At 39.1% G+C, this 26,961-nt stretch overlaps 1 protein-coding gene and 1 long non-coding RNA gene across 2 annotated transcripts in view; one reads left to right on the top strand and one right to left on the bottom strand.

Moving 5' to 3' along the window:
* Window positions 1–8,104: 8,104 nt before the first annotated feature.
* loxl1 (lysyl oxidase-like 1) overlaps window positions 8,105–26,961 on the top strand; it is a 31,051-nt gene continuing 12,194 nt past the window's right edge. The window contains exons 1-5 of the mRNA XM_047362987.1: window positions 8,105–9,613; window positions 14,437–14,545; window positions 16,563–16,700; window positions 25,801–25,957; window positions 26,795–26,890. Of these exons, the coding sequence (XP_047218943.1) occupies window positions 8,554–9,613; window positions 14,437–14,545; window positions 16,563–16,700; window positions 25,801–25,957; window positions 26,795–26,890 (1,560 nt within the window). The 5' untranslated portion in view covers window positions 8,105–8,553. The remainder of the gene's footprint in view (window positions 9,614–14,436; window positions 14,546–16,562; window positions 16,701–25,800; window positions 25,958–26,794; window positions 26,891–26,961) is intronic.
* On the bottom strand, window positions 12,868–14,480 carry LOC124866934. The gene is made up of 3 exons (XR_007037955.1): window positions 14,358–14,480; window positions 14,111–14,267; window positions 12,868–13,218 (listed from the first exon to the last, which is right to left on the bottom strand). It is a non-coding gene; the product is annotated as an uncharacterized LOC124866934 (long non-coding RNA).

The following is a 26,961-nucleotide window of genomic DNA, read 5'->3' as shown; positions in this document are numbered from 1 at the left end:
CTACATGATTGTACTGTCATGTCCAGACACTCCCATGCCTTCAGTTTCTCTTAAAATGTATGAACACACCTCATTGCATTAGTAAAAAAGATTAATCTTCATCATCTTCATTACCACTTACACTGATGAAAAAAAAACGATTTTGAAAAACAAGCAAAATAAGGAACACAAAAAATCAAAGCATAAACAAAGTGATGATGCCCAAACTTTCCATAGCACAAATTTAGCAGCGTCAATGGGCACGTGATTATTTTTAAAAGTTGCTGACCAAGAAGACAATTTAAACAGTCTTCCTGTTTAACCAAAGCAACTTCCTTTGCTAAAACAGTGAAAGTTGACAGTTGAGAGTTTGGTGGTATATGTAAGAGTTTGGTGGTATATGTAAGAGAGTTTGGTGGTATATGTAAGAAGGTTTGGTTTTATATGCAAGAGAGTTTGTGTCAGGGTCTGGTAGTCTGTTAGTTTTTTGCCTGCTGTTTACACCATCCTACCACTAGATGCCGCCGGAGCTCCAGAGGTGAGATGGAAACAGGTGCTCGCTATTTTCATTTGATTGGAGGAGTATAAGAGAGCAGTCTGCCAGCGCTTCTACGCCTGTGTTTGCCAATTGTGGTAACGAATACTGGCCATCCTGCCACAGATTTTTCAGCCCCTTCTGAAGACTATAGTAACCTTCCTTGCTTCTGTCTTCCTCTCTAGGCTCCGCTCCAGTCCGGTTCGGTTCAGCTGATTCCTCGTTTTGAACTGATCGTCAAATCTCAAGATTTCAAGAGAAGATTCTGGATTCCATTCCCAGCTAGCTGCTGCTCATTCTCCCCTCCTCCTGGAGCTAAGATCAGGCGAATCCTGTCCATCCTCCAACGTGCTTCACCTCCAAGCCCGGCATCCGTATTTCTCCACCTCAGTAAGAAAGCAGATCTCAGAGAAACCTCATCATTGTAAGCTGGGGGAAGGATCAAGGGATTTTGTCAAGCAAGCTTTGTGCTCATCATTCCGGCCCCGCTCAACCCGTTGCCTTCTAGTAGAATGTATAACATCTCCCAATCAGAACGACAAACCATGGAGAAATATATATCTGAGTCCTTGACAGCTGGAATCATTCACCCATCCTCGTCCCCACTGGGCGCAGGTTTTTTCTTCGTGGGGAAGGATGGATCCCTATGTCCCTGCATCGACTACAGAGGTTTGAATCAAATAACAATCACAAATAAATATCCTCTGCCTTTATTGTCATCAGCTTTCGAACCTGTCCAGGCTGCCATCATCTTCCCCAAACGCTTACCATCTCATTTGGATCCGTCAGGGGGACGAATGGAAAACCACCTTCAAGACCCCTCTAGGCCACTTCGAATATCTGGTAATACCCTTCGGCCTCAGCAATGCTCCAGCTGTGTTTCAAGCCATAGTAAACGATATTCTACGTGACTTCTTAAATGTATTTGTTTTTGTATAACTTGACGACATACTGATTTATTCCAAAGATATCACAGATCACCGCTGTCACGTCCATCTGGTCCTTCAGCGTCTCTTTGAGAACCAACTATTTGTAAAAGCAGAAAAGTGCGAGTTTCACCAACCTTCCATCACCTGTTTGGGTTTCATCCTTGAAGGTGGACAGGTTTGCTCAGACCCGGAAAAAGTCAAAGCAGTTTTGGACTGGCCAGTTCCCGACTCTTGTAAGCAACTTGAACTTTTATTTGGCTTTGCTAACTTTTACACATGGTTTAGTAGAAACTACAGCTAAACTGCACCCCCCCTTAAATGCTTTAACTTCGACCAAGGTTCTGTTCCAGTGGACTCCTGAAGCCAAAGAAGCTTTTGCTGCACTAAAGAAAAAGTTCTCTCAAGCGCCCATTTTGATTCATCCTGATTCTACCAAACAGTTCATCCTTGAAGTGGATGCATCAGTTACTGGAGTGGGGGCCATGTTGTCCCAGCAGTCCAATAAAGATGATAAGATTCACCCCTGTGCATTCTTTTCCCGTAGACTGTCCAGTTCCGAGGGAAACTATGATGTGGGAGACAGAGAACTGCTCGCCATAAAACTGGCCTTGGAGGAGTGCCGGCATTGGCTAGAGGGGACAGAGCATCCTGTATTGGTATGGACTGATCATAAAAACTTGTCATACATTGTGATCCAAGCTCAGTTTAATGAACCTGATCTCAAGACTGGACCACCTAACCGCACCTTTGTACCATCCAATGTCCGAGTGCCTCTCTGCCCACCCAGGAATCAGTCACACTGTTGCCCTCATATCTAGACGGTTTTGGTGGCCCACCATGCATGAGGACGTCAAGGGCTATGTCAAAACATGCCCCATTTGTGCCAGAAATAAATCTTCCAATCGACCACCAGCTGGTCTGCTCCAGCCTAAATGCCCCTGGTCCCACATCGCTCTTGACTTCGTCACCGGGCTTCCGGAATCCGAAGGTATGACCACCATCCTAACCATTGTCGACCGTTTTTCTAAAACTTGCCACCTCATTCCCCTCAAGAGACTTCCGTCTGCCTTTCAAACGGCCCAGCTGCTCATTAAACACGTGTTCCGACTACATGGGATTCCCCTGGACATCCTCTCTGACCGCGGTCCCCAGTTCATCTCCAAGGTATGGAAACACTTTTTTTTAGCACTAGAAACCCAAGTATCATTCACCTTGGGTTACCACCCCCAAACTAATGGACAGACCGAAAGAATGAACCAGGAACTAGAAGCCACCCTCAGATGGTTTACATCATCCAATCCCTCAGATTGGAGTATTTATCTACCCTGGGTAGAATACTCCCATAATTCTCATGTCTCTGCTGCAACTGGTTTCTCTCCCTTTGAGATCTCTCTGGGCTATCAGCCTCCGTTGTTCCCTGCAGACGAGAAGCATATAGCTGTCTCCTCTGTGAACCACCACATTTGTCGAATCAAACGAGTTTGGAATGCCACCATCAGGGCCCTTCTGAGAACTGCCAGTTAGAGCAAGCAGTTCGCAGACAGACAACACACACCTGCTCCCCAGTATTGACCCGGTCAGAAGGTTTGGCTGTCCTCCCGCGACATACCTTTTAAGTCCATGTCCAGAAAACTTTCCCCTAAATTCATTGGGCCATATGAAATCGAATCAGTGATCAGCCCCACCACAGTTAGATTCTGTCTTCCCCCCTGTTTTCACATTCATCCCATTTTCCACGTTTCACAGATGAAGCCTGTGTTTTCCAGTTTGCTATGCCCTCCAGCCAAACCCCCTCCATCCACCCGGGAATTCCAGGGACACCCGGTTTATACGGTCTGGCAGATCGTGGACTCCCGTCGGCGGGGTAGAGGCTGGCAGTACCTCGTCGACTGGGAAGGCTACAGGCGAGAGGATCGTTTTTGGGTTCCCCGCTCTTTTATCTGCGATCCATCTCTGATTGCAGATTATCTTGCTTCTCTTCATTCTTCTTCTTCTTCTTCTTCTGGGCTGCCAGGCGGCCGCCGTTGAGGAGGGCATGATGTCAGGGTCTGGTAGTCTGTTTGTTTTTTGCCTGCTGTTTACACCATCCTACCACTAGATACCGCCGGAGCTCCGGAGGTGAGAAGGAAACAGGTGCTCGCTATTTTCATCTGATTGGAGGAGTATAAGAGAGCAGTCCACCAGCACTTCTACGCCTGAGTGTTTGCCAATTGTGGTAAAGAATACCGGCCAACCTGCTATAGATTTTTCAGCCCCCTCTGAAGACTGTATTAACCTTTCTTGCTTAAAATAAACTATTTAACTTTTTCTCTGCCTACTGAGTGTTCAGTGTTCTCTGCATGTGGGTCAAGTCGGTGAACATAAAGATGACAGTTTGGTGGTATATGTAAGAAGGTTTGGTGGTATATGTAAGAGAGTCTGGTGGTTTAAGTAAGAGAGTTTGGTAGTGTTTGTAAGAGAGTTTAGTGGTATATGTAAGAGGGTTTGATAGTGTTTGTTAGAGAGTTTGGTTGTGTTTGTGTGAGAAATTGAGATTACAGTAATGTTTATGAGAGGGTTTGGTTGTCTTTATACAGGTGAATAGTTATGTTTGTGAGAGAGTATATATAAGCATGTAAGAGCAATTGTAAGTTTTGTCTCATGGGGCCTCTCATAGGGATCAGATGTACTCCTTGAGTGTCAAAAGTTATTACAGAGTCAAACTACAGATAGTGTGTGGTTGAGCATGGTTGCGAAATCGTTATGAGCTTTTTATTTCAAAGCTATTGGGTTGTAAGTCATTGAGGATTGTGCACAGGAGGTGTGCTGTATTATTCCTCTGCAGACCCACTTTCAGTGTCCTAATAAAACCTCTTTTTTGCAACACTGTTTAAACAATTTCACTGACCTATTTTAACACCTACATTACAGATCAAATCAATGCTCCCAAACAACACAATCCACAGTCTTCTTTAATGTTTGGATTGGATAATAAAAATCCCCAGCATGACCCAAAAAAATCATTTGCAAAATAGCTGAAAATGCAGCCACAGCAATCTTTTATGTTTCTCCAGCAGATTACGGAAGGGAAGGAAAGCTGCAGGACAACAAAATGCTGAACGTGTCAGATTCTCAGGCAACATCAGGAAGTGGTTTATTATCATAACTGATGTTACAAACATAATTTCAGCATTACACATACCATCTAGACTGACAACTGTAACCTTTACTGTTAATATTTTTCTTGTTTTGCACACTTGTCTTTGCTTGAGTAGACATTAAAAAAAAAAAGAAGAAGTATGAAATGTGAATGATACAAGTCCAAGTATTGCAACATATGGGAGCTGCAAATTTAGAATTATGTTTTTTTTATAATCATAAGGTCTTTTTATTTGATCTTCTTGTAACAGCTGTCAAAATGAACATTTCATCACCCCTGTGCAAAAACATGCCTCTGTGTGAAACAGATAACTATTTTCATTCTTCAAAACAGCCATCCTTTGCTTTGAGTTGCACACTCTTATCTATCTATCTATCTATCTATCTATCTATCTATCTATCTATCTATCTATCTATCTATCTATCTATCTATCTATCTATCTATCTATCTATCTATCTATCTATCTATCTATCTATCTATCTATCTATCTATCTATCTATCTATCTATCTATCTATCTATCTATCTATCTATCTATCTATCTATCTATCTATCTATCTATCTATCTATCTATCTATCTATCTATCTATCTATCTATCTATCTATCTATCTATCTATCTATCTATCTATCTATCTATCTATCTATCTATCTATCTATCTATCTATCTATCTATCTATCTATCTATAACATCTGATGCTGACAGACTTGACTGATCTGACCTCAGAATTAGTGGAGGCTACAGGTACAGGGGTTGGACAATGAAACTGAAACACCTGGTTTTAGACCACAATACTTTATTAGTATGGTGTAGGGCCTCTTTTTGCGGCCAATACAGCGTCAATTCATCTTAGGAATGACATATACAAGTCCTGCACAGTGGTCAGAGGGATTTTAAGCCATTCTTCTTGCATGATAGTGGCCAGGTCACTACGTGATACTGGTGGAGGAAAACGTTTCCTGACTTGCTTCTCCAAAACACCCCAAAGTGGCTCAATAATATTTAAATCTGGTGACAGTGCAGGCCATGGGAGATGTTCAACTTCACTTTCATGTTCATCAAACCAATCTTTCACCAGTCTTGCTGTGTGTATTGGTGCATTGTCATCCTGATGCACGGCACCGCCTTCAGGATACAATGTTTGAACCACTGGATGCACATGGTTCTCAAGAATGGTTTGGTAGTCCTTGGCAGTGACGCGCCCATCTAGCACAAGTATTGGGCCACGGGAATGCCATGATATGGCAGCCCAAACCATCACTGATCCACCCCCATGCTTCACTCTGGGCATGCAACAGTCTGGGTGGTTCACTTCTTTGGGGCTTCTCCACACCGTAACTCTACCAGATGTGGGGAAAACAGTAGAGGTGGACTCATCAGAGAATAATACATGTTTTACATTGTCCACAGCCCAAGATTTGTGCTCCTTGCACCATTGAAACTGACGTTTGGCATTGGCATGAGTGACCAAAGGTTTGGCTATAGCAGCCCGGCCGTGTATATTGACCCTGTGGAGCTCCCAACGGACAGTTCTGGTGGAAACAGGAGAGTTGAGGTGCACATTTAATTCTGCCGTGATTTGGGCAGCCGTGGTTTTATGTTTTTTGGATATAATCCGGGTTAGCACCCGAACATCCCTTTCAGACAGCTTCCTCTTGTGTCCACAGTTAATCCTGTTGGATGTGGTTCGTCCTTCTTGGTGGTATGCTGACATTACCCTGGATACCGTGGCTCTTGATACATCACAAAGACTTGCTGTCTTGGTCACAGATGCACCAGCAAGACGTGCACCAACAATTTGTCCTCTTTTAAACTCTGGTATGTCACCCATAATGTTGTGTGCATTTCAATATTTTGAGCAAAACTGTGCTCTTACCCTGCTAATTGAACCTTCACACTCTGCTCTTACTGGTGCAATGTGCAATCAATGAAGACTGGCCACCAGGCTGGTCCATATATCTCAAACAGAGCATTATTGTGTTAGCCTTAATGCTTCACTGGTGATAGTAAATTTGTTGGGCTTCTTCTTGGCACTCAGACAACAATTCTGAGTGCTACTCTGCCGGAGAGGAAATGTTAAAAAAAAATTTAATAAATAAAATTGAAGGCAAAAAGAAAGCAAAGAAAATTGATAGTGCCAAAAGGTTAAAAATTGAGAATAAGCAAATGTTATAACAATAAATCCTTTGACAATAATCAAACCATTGCATTCAAGGATAATGTGGTTTAGCACAAAATAAGTAAAACTAAATGAATACACAAAACCAACTGCATAAAAAAAATAAATTGAGCCCCGAAGTTATAAGAAGTTGTTTTGAGGGCGAGTGCTAGCATTTACATAAACAACAAGATTAGATTCAGTTTTATCTGCATTGTTTTATTTCTGTCTTCTACTTTAATAGTTCTAGATCTGCTATTTTTGTTTAGTAAAATCCAGCTGATAGATCAGTAGATAAAGTTCCAGCTCTTCCCTTGCTAGTGGCTGGACTGATGGATTCCTGATGCATGCCAACATTTTGATGATAAAGCTTCTCTTTGTAAAGCAGTCTCTTTGTAATGAGAAAGTTTCTGTTATATGCTGTACCATCAAGACAAAATGCTAATTTACTCAAATAGAGTACATGCTTGTTCACTAGTGTAGCCCTGAAAGAATGTTGCTTTTTCCTTGCTCTGTGGCACACAGTGGCTCCTGCCCTGACAAGCCATGCCAAGAAAAACACAATAACCGACTGCTGACTCTGATAACAACAGGAATTTTGTTTCTGTCTAGCACTAACAATTGCACATATATAAATGCTTTGGATGTATGCAAAAATTAAAACAGGTACTTCAGCCCTATATTATTGAGGAGCAAGGGAAATGAGAAATGTCTGTATTTGTGTGTAGAGGGGGTGGGGGCACAGGGGCATATGTGCCTTTATGCGTGTGTTAGTTTTTAGTTAAAGGGAAGTTTTGTAAGCTTTGTTAATTTACCTTGGTTTGATATTTCTTTGGGTGGAGTATCCAAATCACATTTTCCAACAAATTATTTACATAATGAGAGAACTGTGTTTGAGTAATTGGGTTTTTTCATACTCTTAGCAGCTTGTAGCTCACTTCTACGCAGCATATAAACTGACTAAAGGTTTACATACAATTTATAGGAAAAGGTTTAAACATACTGTGAGGATTGTGTTCATTGTTCTTTCTGACAAGACATTCTTGGTTATAAATGGACAGATTAACATAGTCAAAACATTGCTCTATTTCCAAATGCCTAAAATCTATAGTCAAAACATAAAAACGCCTGTTGAAAAATTAGGATAACTTTAGGAAAGTACGCAACCAGAGAAAAGTCATTGAAAGTCAGATGTGTTTTACAATATATTTGAATGCCTTTGCAGTTGGTAATGTTGACTTTGGAAACCTCATGGAAGCTTGGCTGTTGCAGGCCAGGAAACCTCACTAGCACTAGGGCCATGTGGGACCTCTCCTTTAAAAGAAAAAAAAGTTTTTTCACAGCCCATTGTAAGCAATCAGGCAAATAGAAGCTTGCTGTTGTGCTGTGAACAGGCACTTCTTTCAAGAAGGCGGAGAGCGATGCTTACTCTACTGACAGAAGAGCTAGTAGACCGGCAAGAAGTCAGGACATATTCTCATTGCACCAGCAGACGATTACACTAACAGTGGGTTTTCGAAAGCCAACTTCTACTCCCTGGGGGTTATTGCCTCTGAATACAAATTCAAGATCCTCTCTTGCTGGCAGGCAAAGAGCAACAGATGCACTCAACCACAGGCTTACTTCGCAACCCAGCATCTGTCTCAACACGCACACCAAAGCTGTGCCCACGGGAAGAGGATACCCATGTTTTATTGACAGAACCGCAAGTGGTTTGAGTTTAAGCTGGTGGCTGACTAGATTTGTTTTTTTTATCATTCCATTTTACATGTTTTTTTTTTCTTTTGGGGTGAACCTCTGGATTGCGTGAGCCAGTATGATGTCTGTTGCTGTGGTATGTGTAATGTTTTTTCTAATGGGCTCACGGGAGGCTCAGGTTGCTTTACAAACTCAGGGGCAAAGCCAGAGTCAGGTTCAAGAGCAAGACAGTTCTGCTACCCCTTGGAGACAGGTGATACAGTGGGAAAACAATGGGCAGGTATTTAGCCTGCTGAACAGTGGAGCTGAGTATGTCCCTGCTGGGGCTGGAACCCAAGAAAGAGTTCCCAGGGTCATTTTGTCAGATCCTCAACCTTCACGCAGACGTCAGGGAGGCAATCTCCGTAGACAGGCTCCACCAAGGGGATCTTCTGAAACTGTTCGTGGGCAGGCCCGGCATCCTTTTGGCTTTGGACAAGTGCCTGATAACTGGAGACAAACTACAGGCAGCACAGGAACTAGCCAGTTTCATGGTTCATCAAGCAGCCATCGCCGTCCATCGACTTCATCCTTTTCCTCATCTTCATATAATATACCATCCTACCCACAATACCCATTTCCCCAGCAGCACCCCTTCCAACCTTTTGATGGAAGTTTTCCAGAGGGTACAGTCAGAAACTATGAGCCACCTTTCCAGCCTGTCTCAGGTGCCGGATACAGTGGAGGAACATACGGCACTGGACAAGGGTATACTGCAGGTGGATATGGAGGAGGTCTTGGCCCAGTCTTCTCAGGTTCACCATCTGAATTTCCTGAAAATGGTTACTATTATTACCAGTCGTATGGCTATGGGCCCAATCCAGTGGGACCTTCAAGTGCTGCCCAACCATCATTTGTAGAAGGTCTGGATCACAGATATACCCACAGCCTCTTCAACGAAGAATCTCCCCCTGCCAACCCTGTCCCTAATGTCAACCAAGCCCTTCCTGTTGTGGTGGATAGACAAGGAGCTGCTGGGCAACCAGCAGTCAGAAGCCCACAATATGAGCAGTTTCCTCCCTATGGAAGACCCCGGCCTCCCTTCTCGCAGCCTTTTCCTCAAAGTAGAACCTCACCAAACTCTGCCCCTGAGAACCCTGGTTCCAATGTTGGCAATGTGTATCGAGGAACCCAAAGAGGTATGGTATTGTTTGATTTAGTTCATGACAAACTAAAGCAATGTTTCTCTCATGAAGTGATCTTGTAAGCACCGTTGGGCTAGTATTGATAGTAGGTAACAGTTGATTATTCATGTATGTTTTAATCAAATCCAAAAGCATTTTGTTTCATATTTTTTAAAGAAACAGGGTTCATGATGTCTTTTTATGTCTCGAAGGAAAAAAGATTAAACATTTCTCATCTGATCTCAGTGGTTGCTGTGCATATAAATTTAAAACATGCAAAATCCGCAGGGGAGTAAAATGCCCACCACACACACCTTTACCCCTGCCAGCGCACAGTTGTGTTTTTCTGATACATTTATTTTTATTTTTTGTCAGAAATCTGATGTAATCAAAATGAAACAACTGGTTAAAAGTAAAGCCTCTTTTTTTCAATTGCAAATAAAACAAAGCTTATCTTCTCTTGCCATTAAAGTTATTGAAACCAGGTGTTGTGCAAAGCCTGTGAACATGTAGCGAACAGACACAAAAACCACTCTGTTTCTGGAGGGGGTGTTTGGAGTTACTGGTTGACTGGTTCATGAGGCATTTCGATTTTGGTAATGGATGTTGTGACCTCATCAGGGGCTGGTGTCAGAGGGTGTTGGTGGCTAACTTCTGGGCATGAGAAAGGGGAACAAGGGAGGAAGAAACAGTTCTACCCTAATCCCTGAAAGGAGGGAGAGACTGGAAAGTCCCTGTAACACATGGGGTCCATTGCTTCAGCTACAGGAAATCAAATAAATATTTAGTTAGCATACTTGGAAGAGAAAAATATGCAGCGTGAAAGCATGTAGTATGCTATCCTAACATGTTTATTTGACAAAGCAGACAGTTTCTGTAAATTTGTAAGCAACCAGTCAGATTCTTTTTTGATTAATGGAATAAAAAAAGTTTCTCGTGAGATTGGTAAAGATTAATAAATGAGAAAAAATTTGAGATTAGAAAAAAAACAACAACACGGGTGTTTGAGCTCTGAGTGCCGGAGGCTGTGTATCCACTGAGTGGAGAGACTGGAACCTCCACAGAGATTCTCAAGCTCTTTAATGCAGGTTTATCATTTTTGTTTCTTACTGTAATCTGTTTTCCTGCACAGCAGCCTCTCTAGTGTGCTGTGTGCTTTCCAACCATGGTTCATTAGACACTTTATAGCTATGAGCCATTTCTAGCATACAGCACAAAAAGCCATGATGTGCATAAATACCTTTGTGCTCTCAGTAATCACTGCAATACAGATTCTGCCGTTAAGAGCTGTTGAAAAGCAGAGACCTTTATTGCGCTGCTTCACAGCAGGACATCAAATATTTTACAGTGCTATTATAACTATTGTAATCTATACTTTTACACTTTTAATAAAAAAATGACATCAAGAGGTAAACAGTATTTACTAGGGTTTTACCACTATTCGTTTTTTCATTAGATAAAGTAAAAAATAATATCATCCACCTAGATAGAGTTGTGATGCTAAATAATAATTGCATGTAATTTGGGGTATTTCAAGGGTCTGTAATATTTTTTAACATTGTTTTTTAGTTTAGAGAGGCAGCTTAATAATTTTTCCATTACCAAAATTGGATCACAGAGCAAAGTGATAAAATAGAAAACGGAACAGATAAGTACTCGGACATAAAGTTGTTAATGTTTGTAATTTTACCCAACCACCACATCTTTACAGCTTAAAATGTTATTTTATTAAGAAATCAGCCTTTTTTTTTTTACTTCTTAGCTATGAACAAGAAACACAGCAGGCTGCATTCTTTAAAAATAAACAAAAACTTTCGAAAGATGTGCTTTTAGCTCAGGAAAAGCTAAAAGCGCATAACCGTAATTTCTGTAAATCACACAATCTCTGTTTGGATACCCCTATATACCAAACAACAATTATATTTATTCTAAAACTGTCATAAAAGTACCACTGGTACTACTTGGCTCCTTTCAGTTGTATGAAGAATAACATTTGGTTTTATTTCAGTAACATTTCAGTAACTCAAAGGAGAAACTGTAGCATACAACAGTGAGCCAGGAGCGCACTGGTGGATAATCATATGCTACAGAGTTTGATTTACCTCTGAAGTCAAAAGCTGGATTTAGAAATGACATCAAACCCAAACTGCCTGTTGATGAATTCTGAGTTTGAAAACGAATGGGATTTTCTAATTGTTTAGTTTAGTGAAAAGGCTAACTACTATTAGAAATACATGCCAATAATATGTACTTTTGAACACTGTAGCTACATGTTCACTAAGGGAGGTTTTATAGAGTTTTGTATAAATGATTTACAGATTAAAATTGCCAAAAGTGCAAAAAATCTTTTTTTTTTTTTTTTTTTTTTTTTTTTTTTACTGCCGCTTTGGGTAAGTTTCTAAATGCAAGGCATCCATATTAGATTTTGAGGTTGGGGTTTGTAAGACACATCTAACCTTCCCACTTTGAATTCTGATTTCAACTCTTTATTAATTTTATGAATTGAATATGGGGGATTTTTATTTCTGAGTAAAAATGGAACACGTGATTAAATTACACTCTTCAACCAATCATGAGAACAGATGTGAACATTTTTACTTAATTATTTATCTTCATAGTTTGTCTTGTTTTTTATAACAAACTGAAAAAGACCAAGTCCGATTGTACTGCAATTAAAATGTCAGTATGGTGGTAACTGGGAAAAGTTTTGAAAACATCTTAACAGAATATTACACAGTAAAAGGAGGAGGAGGAGCTTTAAAGTACAAAGGTATGTTATTATTTTTTAATAAATATTTTAAATTAAGGGGCAGGCTGCTCATTAGAAAATGTACTCATGTTCAAAAAATGTCCATTAAGGTTTTTCTGTGGCTTGACTAAAAATTCTCAAAGTTCTCCATATAATATGTTTGTCATGTGCTGGTTAGAGCAATATCGTCAGTTAATGGATTTGAACATTGAATTTTCACTCAAAATCAAATTATCCCCTTGCACATCACTAATAACTAATGAAGAATTGAGAAATTCCCAAATCACAAACTCAAAACTGAAACTACCCTATGTATCCCTTACCCAAAGTTGGAAGGAGAAAAAAACGGAAATGGCATAGTATAAATGTTGAGTCAAATATATATTATTTTTTATTTGCTACCAGCTAAGAAGAGGTAGCCAAAATCGAGGATGCAAAAAATGAGAATCCCTGTTCTTTTTTAGCTCATATAAGACAGAAATCCTAGCCAAAAACCCTGGCAAGACCCTTTTTTCCATAGGGCTAATCAGCTTTGGCTTCTCAATGCACTTTATATGTCTGAAAGAGACCCACTTTCACATTTCAAAAGATCAGAGGACAGAGAACCAAGCGTTCTGGAGAGGAGACAAAAAATTGGATTGCGAGTGATGCTTGGAAACCTCAGTCTTTCACACTGGTGTACAGTGTTTACATGGTCTGCTCCAGGAAGCTTCCTCCTGCCCTATATGTCAGCCTCAGATAGACATGTCAGATTGGCAGTTTACACAGAGCCTGCAGTGGAAAAGGCTGCATTTAAAGTTGCAGCTAAGGGAGGAAGACTCACCTGGGTGTGAAATGCCAGGCAAATGCTTTCTGGTGTTTCAGCTTGTTTCTGTTAAGCAGATTAAACAAATGCTGAGCTAATTTTTTCTGATGGTTTAAACAAGTTCACATTAAACCATGTCTGGCCTTTGTAAGTTAAAGACAGAAGTTTGATAAGCCTTGTCAGAGATCTTGCTGGCATAACCTTTTTAGGAAATGCTAAAGGCCTCCCAACCTTTTCTCTGACATGGCCTGGTTTTTAAAGCCTACTACTCTATCACTTAGGCATGTATAGGTTAACAATATTAATATATACCAAGCTTTTAAAAAAGTTATCCTGTCAAAACTTTAAGAATTTTCTTCCATTCTGCTCCTATGGTTTAAAGCCATTTTACTGACATGTCAGAGAAAGTGTTGGTGTGTTCAGATTTTTTTATCAGCTTTATGTAGCATACATTTACCAGCACCATGCTGTGCCCCCAAAGCATGGCACCCCCCAACCCCTGCAGCCACGACCAAATGCCAGCAGTCCAAGCCTCGGGGGTACGCCAGACTGGCCAGGACCACAAGCACCACGCAGGCCCAGGCAGGACTGTGTATATCATTTTAACAGCAGTAGGAATAAGTGCTGCTTTTTTTATTTTGAATAAAAGCAATTGAATAATGCTTTATATGTTTTTGTAAATACAGTGAAACGGTTGCATTTTTTATCAAGGCAGCATTAAGGCAATTATCCCACCTAATAAGAAGCTACACGATGTAAGCCAAATGCAAACTGAGAATGAGTTTATTGCTTCCCTGTTTTTTGTTTGACTGATTTTGCAACCACAGAGCTGATAAAAAGCACTCACAGCCTCTCTCTCAATAGGCAACCCTTATTTAGTTGCTTTAACCAAAAAGGTGTCTTATAAGAAGGTGATGATAAAATCCTGAATAGCTGAATATTTAGTGTCTGAATCTACCTGATCTGATCCAGACTTGAACATTGGGTCCTGTTGCTCAGTTTTTGCCCTTCACATCCTCAGTCAGCACCAACATATTTCACAGATCATAAAAGATTATGACCAACATGCTAACAAGGACCTGACAGTGCTGACATTTGGATCACTTCGAATATAGCTGGAATGATAATAGCACAAGTAAATTTGACAGGTTAAATAACTTCCACTATTTTAAGCCTATCTAACTCTTTTTTGCCTTATACAATACCTTGAGCAGATATGATCATAATCTGTCATAGTGTTGAATGTGTAATGATGTCAGATGAGCAGTTTTTTCATTTTTTCAGGTTTGCCCGACCTGGTTCCTGATCCGAACTATGTCCAAGCGTCGACATATATCCAAAGAGCCCACATGTACTCCCTCCGCTGTGCTGCAGAGGAAAAATGCCTGTCAAGGTAAAACAAACTCCAGATGAGATTCATATGACAGACTACACAAGTAACCTGATCAGTTTGATTAATTTTGCTTCAATCAAAACTGTTGCTTCAATCAAAAGAAAAAAAAAAAAAAACTTGCTCAAGCTCCCTTTTGCTGTGTACAAATCTCCCATTGCTGCCACCACCATGCTTGACTGAAGACATTAAGATGACATTTTTAGTCTGTTGGATCCTAGCACTTTAAACATTGACCCTTCTGTCCACAACAGTTGTTTTTTTATTCTTCCAATGCTATTATCTGCACTCATTTGCCCGTCTCAGTTTTTTCTGTTTTTAGCCAGTCTGAGATATGGCTTTTCTTAGTATTGCTGCCATAAAGTTATATTCTGAAGTTGTTCAGTTTGATGCCGACACTGGTGTTTCATAGGTCTGTCTTAGTGCAGCTACTAGTTAAGGAACTGCGGTGTCTTTTTCTTAAACACATTGTCAGATATGTCTTTTTTGGCAGTATTGCATCAGTGCTTCCATCTCTAACCATTTCATACTTACCATGCATCTATTGTTTTATATCTCCAAAGACAACCAACAATCTAAAGAAATTTTCAATAATCTATTTGTAGTTGTCTTCTAAGTAAATGTGGTTATGAGACAAAAAAAAAAAACCTAAATCAGTAATAGGTCACTTAGACAACAATTAAATAATAATTCAAGTCAAATTTTATTTACAACTCACACTGGGTTAAGAAACAGGAAAAACTGACTTTTTAAAGAAACTTTAAAGAACTGAATTTTATGTGAGGTTTGAGCTTTTTATGACCATTTATCTTCTTCAATCAATGAAACACACCAACAAAGGAAAACAAAGTGATACCCAAAAGTTTAGGTAAAACGGTGCTTGTTCACAAGTTTGAAATAGAAGTTGAAAAGGACCAAATAACTGTGCCTTTGTGCAAAATAGGGTTGCCAATTGGTGAAGGGTAAAGTCATTTGCAGCCACTTAGGTTTCAAGACTAATCTAAAGAAATGCAATTCTCCCTTCTTGCTCTCTTATAAGTACAAACATGTTCATCTTTGCAACACAGACAGTTTTCAGACACACTTGTCTTTTTAAAACAAACATATTTGCAAGTGATCCTAAATGTATAAGCCATAGATAATTTTTGAATTTAATTTAACATAATTTCTGGAAAATGTCTCCAAAACCCCTACTTGGGTGTTATGACTTACAGTGCACTCCTGGCCTCCACTTTGGAAACCATAGACTTTGATTAGGCATTCACCTTTCAGAGAGAATTGCAAGTCTTAAAAGCTGATTAAAATTCATGACCCAAAAAGACATGAGTGAACCAAATAATTGTAAATAATATTCAAATCCATTCAGCTAAACAAAACAAAACAACTAACAGTAAACAACAAAGAGCACAACATTAATAAACTAAGTCCTTACTTTTAGGGATGAAGGCTACCCCTAGTTGTATGTCTCTGTATTGGTGGAAAGCATCCCCTCGGGGCCCCAGGCCTGGGTCTTTTGACAGCCTCTGCACTAAGGACACTGCTGAAATGATAGAAGTGTCTTGACCCTGGTTGTTCAGTTTGCCCTCTTCCTATCAGAAGCAAACTCATCCCTCAAAGTTCTTTATATGGTCTCTACGTTTGCTGCAATCACCCGCAGATGGGCTGTCGTTAATTTGCCATACACTCTAATGACAACAACAGTCCGAAGATGAATTGGTAACATCTTCAGTGGTTGTGAACTCAAGGTTATCCCTCCTTTTCCTCACAAAAAAACAGTGATTTGTACAACAGAATATTTATAATGTTCTGTTTTCTCCCCTCATATTAAAACAGTGTGTTTGAAGAGATAGATGTAATCTGTCGAATAAATAATTCAGTAGTGATACTACTCTCTGCACTGACTGTTTTACGTCCACTAATTTACTTATGAGAAACAGAAATGCAGACTTTCTTCAGGTAGGGAGTTAGACATGTTCCCTTATCAGATTTATTTCCCTCCACACTTGTGTCTATCCTATAGCTCTGCCTATGGCCCTGAGACCACTGACTATGATGTAAGGGTACTGCTACGATTTCCACAGAGGGTGAAGAATAAAGGCACGGCTGACTTCATGCCCAACAGGCCTCGTCATACCTGGGAATGGCACAGTTGTCATCAGTAAGTCCTTAAACCTCATCTGGTCCATAACATACTTGATATAGTCAGCTACATGTATGCAGTAATACAGAACTGTTCACCATGCAGCTTATAAGATTTTTGTTAATATGATATTTTTATTTTTACTTAGAAGATGTATTGCAAAAGATAAAGTTGTTTGATTTCTCTGAATAATTCTATTTCAAAACTTCAATGTGGTGGATAATGAATTATATCTACATTGAAGGGTACATTTAGATTTTTTTTTGTTTCCTTTAGTTGTTCAAGCAATTTTTTTGCTGTGCACTGCAGGTTGCATTGCCCAAGTTCACTCTTATTAAGAACTACTTTCTAAGTTCAGTTCCAGCAAGTTATAATTCAATTAACTCATGTTTATAGTACATCACCTACACATTCAAAACTAAATTCTAAATCACAACATAAACTACTTCTATACAGGTCACAACATAATTTGCCAGTTAGCATATCAGTTATGTCATCTTGTAGCATTTGAAATATTTGTAAACTTATTCAAATGTTTTTATTTCACTCCTTTTCTTCTCCCTCATGCAGATTGTGTTAAATTATGGCCAAAGGGTGCCCCTAATAAACCATATTTAACAAGGTGTTTTACAATTATAGTTTTACATTTTGCAGGTTTTTGTTTTTGTACTTTCTTATGGTCCCACCCCAACATTTCAACAAAGTTTATGACTTTGAGTCAAACATTATAGCCATCTTATTCTTTCTCCTTGAAAAAATATTTTATAGATTTGCTGGTCTGCTTACAATCATTGTGTGTTTTTATGACCCTGTTTTAGCCAAGCCTCTGCTGGTGGATAGATAGTGTAACATTGACCCAAAAATAACCTTGGTATACAGAGAATTCATTGACTTCATGGCCAAGGTACTGTGCCTGCAAGGCAAGTTCCAAATGATCACCCTCCACCACCTTGCTTGATAGCTAGTGTAAAGTGTTTGTGCTCACTTGTTTGGCTTTTGTCAAAGGTGCGGCACATTATGGCAAAATAGCTCTACTATCTATCCAAAGGACATTTTTCATGATTTCTTGTGATTCACTGAGATGTAAGTTTGCCCACCTTAATCATGCTGTCACATTCTTTCAAAAGAACAAACACCTTCCTATGGCAACCCTTCCAAAAAGCTATGTATATTTAGCTAGTTTGGAAGGAAAAATACTTTCATTATTTTTCAAATTTTACTTTCATAACATGTAATATTCAACATGCCAACTGGGGTGTATAGAGTCAGAGATAGAGTTCTGCAATTTGTTTTCCCTGAGCATTACACTCTCTGATTGGTGGTGAATTTGCAGAGACGTTCAGTCCTAAGACTGGTAGGTGTCATAAATGTTTTCCACTTGTGAATAATCTCTACACTGACAGACTTCAAATTGTCTGGGAATGGCCTTATTACCCTTCTCAGATTGATGGCCAGTAATAATTGCTTTTCTGAAGTCACCGCTGATGTCTTTCTGTTTTGCCATTGTACACACTTACTATGCTCCAGACCAACAATCAACCAAAATGTCAGCTTTTGTAGTGAGCTGATGATCAGAGATATTGATTAGTAGCATGTGTATGTAACGTTCTCTTTTATATTCTGTCAGCAGGGAAGATGTACTTAGATTTTTTCTCACACAGCTTTTCCATTTTGGCTACATCTTTGCTTAATAATGGCAATGTGGAATCTGCTTTGTGTTTTTGTATACTCGGGGTTAGATTTAAGTAATTAATTAACCTTGAAAAGACCAGATTATATTTATTATATCTTAATAAGTTAATAATAAGTAAAGCCCTAAAATGAAGGGAGGGTGTGCATTCTTTTTGCCATGACCGTGATAGCTCATTGTTTCTCAAAAGTGAATGCAATCTTGGTTAAATCCCAGGTGTTGAGACTTTGAAACCTCAGACCATGATGTTTTTGTTTTAGATTTATTTTTATTTTATTTTTTGATTGGAGTCTATCAGCATGCCACATCTTGGCTTGGTAATATTTGCATACTCTAAAATGTTTTCCAAATCCCTCAGATTGTGAGGACATATTTTGTCCTCACTGCCCTCCTCTGGTGGCCTCACAGACTTTCTGTCAGATTTAATTTTGGTTATGCCATTCCAAAACTTCAATTTTCTTTTGTTTGAAAATTAAATTCACGCTTACCTGCTACTTTCTAGCAAACACCTAAAGGCTTTGGCTCAAGACTGACTTATTTGGAGCTGTTTTCAAGTTCATCTACTTTGACAAAAACACCAGGGGGATCATGTAACAAGACATGCGTTTAAGCAGTTTTGAAAAACTGTCCGTTTTTTGTGACTGTGGTCCCTTATTTTCTCCAGTAATGTACCATGGTATAATAATGCTGTAACATTGTTTTGTATTCCTTTACTTTTACCTTTGTACATTGAGATTAGTTCAGTTATTTCTGACCTCTCTGCAAACTATGGCTTTAGCTATACTGTGTCCTTTGAGCAAATGTCAGCACATTCCTACTAGGACAGCTGAACTTCATATCAGGTCCATCATATTCACTATAATTGATGGCAGATGTGAAATCAAGACTGGATGTTCAGGTTAAATCAAAATGTGCTTCAGTATAACCTTACTAGTGTGCACTCTTGCAGCTGCAACCAGGTTATTGAAGCTTTTTTATTTTATATTTTTCTCTCTAACAGACCTATCTATTTCAATGTTGAATTTTACATAAATACCTGGTATGAATTTTTTAAGTCTCAAAAAACTAAAATTGGACAGTAAATACAACCAGGCCATGATTACACTCTTGGTTTTAAAAGCATGGCACAGGATTTTAAAACCTTACTCTGTCCTGAGCTAACATAACAAAAAAAACAGTTTTTCAAGCATTTTGGTCACAGAGCAGACATATTTTCCTGACATTACATACATTAAACAGTGACTTTCATCTCATCTGAAAAATTCACCCTCTAATGTGAGATCCAGGCTCTCATTTATTGTTCTCATCTTAAAGAAATAATGACTGCGTGATCGGAGGTCGGCAAAGTTGTCACTGTCTGACAGCAATCTACATGTACACGGTGGCTCCCGGGAGACTGAAAGCAAAGGCAATAATTTCAATGGCTGTGTGATCAAAATTATAAATCAGTCCATTTCTTCCTGTCAGTCTATCACACCAGATCATAAGGTTACTAAAGTATGGTGGTATGGATGTGGGTTTCTGGGACAGACTGTTTGGTTACAAAGAAAAGCTCTAGCCCAGATTCTTACAATAAACTTTCCTGCCCTACATTTTTGTCAAATAAGCTGTGTAGTTGACATTGTTGCTTTTTACTGTATTCACCCCAATCTTTTGCACTGAAGTAGCATAACTAGGGAATGAAGCAGCACTGTCCTGAGTATTGAAAGCTGTAAAAAGTTGGAATTGTGAATACTTTTTTTTACAACAAAGACAACGATTTTCATGTATTGCATATGGCTCATTTGAGTAAGTGTGGAAAGTATAGGCAGTTTTTATGTGTTATTTTTTGTTCCTGAACTCTATGGTTTATCTAATTTGCGCTCTTATTTCAGGGAACATATTCTTGTTCCCTCTGTTTTCTATGGTCAGAAAAACCTTTAAAACATCCTTTTGTGTTTGGTGTAACACAAGTGGAAAATACCTCTAACCATGAATACAGACCAGATTTTTTTTGTAGATTATGTTTACAAGCCGTTCTTTTTATACAATGTGTCCTTCCAGCACTACATTCTCAGCAGGTTACATAGCCAGTAAGGGGTTCCAGGATTCCAAGGAAGCTGGGGACCCATCCAGGCATCTTGTCATTTTGCACCTCCGGTTCTGTCTGTTTCTCTCTCTTTCTCATACACTTAAATGTCCACATATGTTAAAAATAATAATTTTAAGACTGCCTTTGAAATTCATTCCAATTCCCAGAACACAATATGCCAAATGTATCCCGGCCTTTTAGGCCTTCAAACACACAGAAGAATTTTTGAATGACTATATCCATGTGCCTCCCATTATGTTGAGGCCCTTTGAAAAGTATTCATACATTTTAACATTTTAACTTTTTATCATGTTAAAACCATAAACTTTAATGTAATTTATTGGGATCTTACATTATTCTCCAGCACAGAGTATTGCATAATTGTGAAATGGCAGGAAAATGATAACAGGTCTTCAATAGATTTAGAAAAAAAATCTGAACAGTGTAACATGCATATGTGTTCAGGTATCCAAGGTTGATAATCTGTAGAACTATATTTTTCTGCAATTACAGCTTTAAATCTTTTGAGTATGCGTCTACCAGATTTTTCAGCAGACTATCTAGAGACTGCGATTTTTGACAATTTGTTTTTTTGCAAAATTGTTCAAGCTCTGTCAAAGTTAATGAAGAATGTTTGTTAATATGAATTTTCAGGTAGTTTTCTCAATTGGATTTAGGTTATACATGTCATAGGTCCACTGTAACAAATGAACATGCTGTCGTAGCTCTGGTTGTATGTCCAGTGTTGTTGCGATGATGATTGTGTGTTCAGGGTAATGCACAGTGTATGTTTTACATCAAACATAGCATTTTTCACGTAGGCCAAAAAGTTTGATTTTGGTCTCGTAGGACCAAAAGATCCGTGGTGTCCCCTACACAGCTTGTGGCAAACTGCAAATCAGAGCATAGAGCCCAGATTTGTTAAGTGCATGATTAATAGTTTTCCTGTCAACAGATTCTCACACATGAGGTGTGGACCTCTACAGCTCCTTCAGAGTTACCATAGGCATTTTGATTACTTCTCTAAGTAGTACGCTCCATGCCAGGCCTGCCAATTTTAGTGGACATCGATGTGCTCATTTACTACCCTCAATGGCAACTGTCCTGCAACTTTAGATGCATCCCAGCTCCAACAACCCTAAGTAAAATGGTTACATTTCTTGTCTTTCAACTCTGCAGAGACCTGCTAATAAACCATTCATTTGACTCAGGCGTGTTGAAGAAGGGGTGCATCTGAAAGTTGCAGGATAGTAGCTCTCCACTACTGGACTTGGCCACCCCTTGTTTGAGGAAAATTTATTATTTTGTAAAATACCTTCATAGTACTTTATGCTAATTTAAAACTACTAACCTAAACGATTGATTTGGGACGTTTTGTATGTAAACAGAGACAAGTGGCCAAAAGAATAAATTACCAAGACACCGAGACCTGAAGAAACAATAGTGTTCTGCATCCAATAACACTAGGCAAGTTTGTACCTGGATGTTCTTTTTAGTCACTTGTCTCACAGAACATATGAGTCCTTGAATGTTCACTTCTACTATTGGTGGAATGGACACACTTTCCCTTAAAAGTCATCTGACAATCTTTAATGACTTTTCCAGTAAAACCATAACTATTTTCAGACTTGGGAGATGAAGTAAGGCGAAAAAGGCAATATTCTTTCAGTCTGAGTTTCTTTCACAGTAAGAGACTGTAGGAGCTACTTACCTCACTGACAAAAGTAAAAGTCAACTGCACTTCATCATATGTATTATAAATACAGAGTAGTTACAACATGATGGAAAAAAACCTATGCAAAATATTGGACAGCAGTAAAATAAATATTCATTTCGAGTAATATTTAAGTAATTTAATTTAAGTTCATTTAAGTGCTTTTTGTTTTGTTTTTTTCAACAAAATGATTGGGCCAGTTAAATCTCTACTCAGTCTACACGATAAACCACTTTTAGCATGATGATCAGGAGTATAGTTTTATTTCAAGAGCAATCATTTCAATAATACATGTCACTGCTGTTGTCATATCTATTTATCAGGTCCCATCACTGCAACCTAATGAGCTTTAAAATTTCCATTTTGTTGCGTTTTAAATGATCAAAGCACATGAAAAATTAATATGATAAGTACATGTAAAATATCTTAAAATACTTTTTCAGTATCATTTTATATTGTGATGCACATCTTTGTGCTGTTAACACTCCCGAGTAAAATGAAAATAAAATGTACTAGTTTAAACTTTTATTGTATTTGAACAGAAGTTTGGGAATTAATATAAAAAAATATAGTCAAGAAGTAGTTAGGAGTTAATGCAGGATTTTCGTGCAAATGGGCATGAGATGTTTTTTTTAATGAGAGTATAACATCAAGTCTGTGAAACTTCTGGAATATTGATCAGGTCAGTTAAAAAGAGGAGGGGGTTGTTAATCATCTGCTACAGTAATCTGCTTTGATGGTAATGTAATTAACAACAGGTGCACTAAAGAGGCAATAATTAGATAACTCTAAAAACAGGTATGATTTTGCAGGTGGAGGCCACAGACCTTTTTTCCTCACTTTTTTTTGTTTTTTTTTTGTTAATGCTGTCAGTAGTTTTGCATTTGATTTAGGTGAATTTCAATATTGGTAGCATGAGGCAATATCTGGACCCTACAGATGTTGCACAGGCTGTCCAGCTCCACCAGGGTGGCACATCGATACATGCCAAGAGCATGGGAGAGATTCCAGGAGACATGAAGTTACTCAAGGAGAACTGGACAGGGCATTGGAGGTCCTTAAGCCATCAGCAGAATGCTCCTTTGCACAAGAGGAACAGGATGAGTGCTGCCAGAGCCCTACAAAGTGACCTCCAGTGGGCCAATGGTGTTAATGGTCTATGACCAAACCATCAGAAATAGACTTCATGAAGGTGGCCTCAAGGCCTGTCATCCTCTAGTAGGCCCTGTGCCCACTGCCTGACACCATGGGCCTTGACTGGCATTTGCAAGGGAACACTGTAATTGGCAGGTTCAGAAAATGTTTCAGAAAATGTTTTGCGGTTAGGATAGCAGCAGCAGCCCTGACTGAAGCAGCTCATTACCTGACGTGCAGCCCAGGGCCAGATGCTCTGCAGAGCCATACCATATTAACACGAAATGTGGTGCAAGTGAAGTTAGACACTGTTGGACAACATGCAGTAATATATAAATGTTTAAAATCAGGTTGGGTCCAGATTGGATGGCACGTGGGTCCGGAACCGGACCCTGGTCCACTAATGCGTGACCTCTGCCCTAGAATGTCATCATGGGACCTACAGCCGGGTCTTGCTACAATTGACGTGCAAGAGCAACCCTGTCCAAGTTTAAGTCATAGAAGTTGTCCAAGGAGGAAACATTTATTGTCTAAAAAAGACCTTGCAATAGTAAATTTTGCCAAAGCGAACATAAACACAAGAACATATGGATTGATGCTCTTTGGAAACATATGTTTAAATGCATTTTTTTAGACACCAGAAGAAATGAAATGTTTGGTTGAAACCAAATGCACTATTTCAGGAGAAGAAACACATACCAAATGTGAAGCATAGACCTGGAAGTGTCATGGTTTACGGATCCTTTGCTGTGGCTGGACTTGGCCAGCTTAAGATCCTTCCTGCCCACAGCCATCAGCATCTACAACGGCTCTTTGAAGAAACCCTCATAATGAGCTACAACAACATTTAATTTCCCTTTGGGATTAATAAAGTATTTTTGAATTGAATTGAATTACTATTATAGATCATGAAGAATTCTGCCATATTTGGAAAGCTGTCAGAGAAAAATGCTAGACCGTCTGTAAATGTATTTTAAAACTGTGAGCTGAGGTAGAACTGGACCTTGCAACATACAATCAACTAAAGAATACAAAGAAATGGAAAGCCCTGGGCTGAGTCAAAGCCCAGATATTGATCTAATTTATTACATCTATGCTGAAGAAACCCCACAAATACCCCACAAAATTAAGAGTTGGGTAGACTTATTTATGTTGATATTTGAAATGAAAAGAAATGCTCTTTATATTTTACATTGCTCCATAAAGCCCTTTCAGCTCTCAATGCATTTAGATCTATTTTGTTATTACTTGGCTTTCTTGACTTCTCTTATGATTCTTAGGAATGGTATTCTAATATGAACACACATCAAAGGGACAGAAAACACATCCCACTATTAACAATGATGTGCATAAAATCATCAAAAGCAATGAATAAAAGTAAAACTTTCACCATCACTGCTGAATTATACTATTGTCGTTCCCTGTGCAAATATGCACTTGCAACCAAGTACTGTAATTATGAGCACAGCAGGCTTGTAAAAGTGTGAACCAACCTGGGGTCACTTTGATACTTGGGAGAGCACCAATGCATACAGCAGTTAACACTTCAGATGATTTGAAATGGACCAGCTCATTTACTCAGTGTCTCGCCAAGAGTAACGCCATGATTCATACTACGGTTCAGCTGAGTTGATCAGTGGCCTTGTGTATCCAGGCTTTCCTAAGCTCCTACAGCTGTGCAAACAAGCATTTACGAACAAACACACTGCAACATGCCTGTCTGTACAAACATATTTACCGATGCAAACAAAGATGTGTATGCACATACTTGAAAATAGCAACACACATGCTTGCACATAAATTCCCACACACAGACAGCTCTGATCTTGCAGACTGGTACAACCTAATTAACAAAATGTATGCACCATTAGGGTGGTAATTCCTTGCTTCAGCCATACCTTAATAAAAGCAATTATCAATATCCAGTACGCATTGATCAGTCATGATGTTGTTCTTTTCAGGTGCAGCATTGCTTACAAAGATGTTACCATCTAAGGTCAACAGGTTCAATACATACAACATAAATCTACTGTGACCACTAAAAGTTACATTTGAAACTGTATGCATTTCATTTAAAGAAATTAGCTGTCATTACAATTGTATGTTTAAAAAAAAGTACTTAATTGACTGCAATTGTTATTTTGACACACATGATAGGTTACTGTAAGACAGGTAAGCTTAGAGGCTGATTAAGAAGATGTTGGGCACAATATTTATGATATTATTTTTAGCAATTTGTAACAATAGGTGGGGCACACCCTGGACTGGTTGCAAGTTCATCACAGGGTGACGAGAAAGGAATATAAAAAGACAACAATGTATAATGTTCAAATAACCTCAAATATTTGATTTTCTACTGTCAGAGGAACCTGGAAATTCCATAGGTATCCTACAAAATCCATACAGAAACACACCAGTTTTGAAACTAGGATCTTCTTGTTGTGAAGTAAAAATAATAATCCTTGCCTCGCCCTCGCAATATATTTTGTTCTTATGCTTGTTTTGACAGACATTACCACAGCATGGATGAGTTCAGCCATTATGATTTGCTGGAGGTCAGCACTGGCCGTAAAGTGGCAGAAGGACACAAGGCTAGCTTCTGCCTGGAGGACTCCACCTGTGACTTTGGTCACCTAAAGCGCTATGCCTGCACTTCTCACACTCAGGTAATGTAACAAACAAAAGTAGAATAATTGGCTGAAAATGGCCTTATGTGAATATAGAGCCATAATCATGTGTGTGTTTTTTTAATGTTTTTTTTATGGTTTGATGCAACAGTGTTTATACCTTTTGAACTTTTGCTTATTTTATTTTGTTTATTGGGTGAGAGGCAGGGCACACCCTTGACAGTTCGCCGGTCCATCACAGGGAGACACAAAGACACACATGACAGACAACCATGCACACAAACACTAATTCTTGATGACAATTTAGAGAGACCAATTAACCTAAAAGTCATGTTCTTGGACTCTGAAAGGAAGCCAGAGCACCCAGAAAGAACCCAGGCATGTACAGGGAGCACTTGTAGGCCAAAAATATTATTTTGGTTTCATCTGACCAGAGCATCAGTAATGGGTGTCTTCTTGCTACCCTTCCATATAGCTCAGATTTGTAGAGCGCACAACTGATGGTTGTCCTAACAACAGATTCTCCCAGCCTAGCTTTGGATCTCTTTACCTCCACCAGAATAACCACTGGCCACTTTGCTTCTAAAATTAATGCTTTCATTAAATAGCCAGCTAAGGGGATGACCATGTCTTGGTTGTTTGTTAGTTGTGCCATACTCTCATACTCTCATTTTCAGATGATGGAAAAAACAATGCTCCATGAGATGTAAAAATATAAAATCACTCTTAAATACATTGAACTGTGTGGTTGTAACATGAGAAATGTAGAAAAAGAAATGTTTTTAGGGTTTGTTTAAGAAGAACTTTGTTTGAACTCTGGAGCTCACTACAATCAGTATTCTTTACAAGCCTCTGTTCTCCCCACTGCTTCTTCAGGGTCTTAGCCCAGGCTGTTACGATACATACAATGCTGATATTGACTGCCAGTGGATCGATATCACCGACATCAAACCTGGAAACTACATACTAAAGGTGATAGTCTAGTGACAACTGGTTGTGTATGAACATGTGAAGTTTGTAGACCGTAAGCATGGTTGCATTTT

This window comes from Girardinichthys multiradiatus, chromosome 4 (genome assembly GCF_021462225.1).
Source record: "Girardinichthys multiradiatus isolate DD_20200921_A chromosome 4, DD_fGirMul_XY1, whole genome shotgun sequence".
In the NCBI taxonomy this organism is placed as follows: domain Eukaryota; kingdom Metazoa; phylum Chordata; class Actinopteri; order Cyprinodontiformes; family Goodeidae; genus Girardinichthys; species Girardinichthys multiradiatus.
The sequence above is the reverse complement of the archived record's forward strand: the minus strand, read 5'-3'. Positions and strand labels throughout refer to the sequence as shown.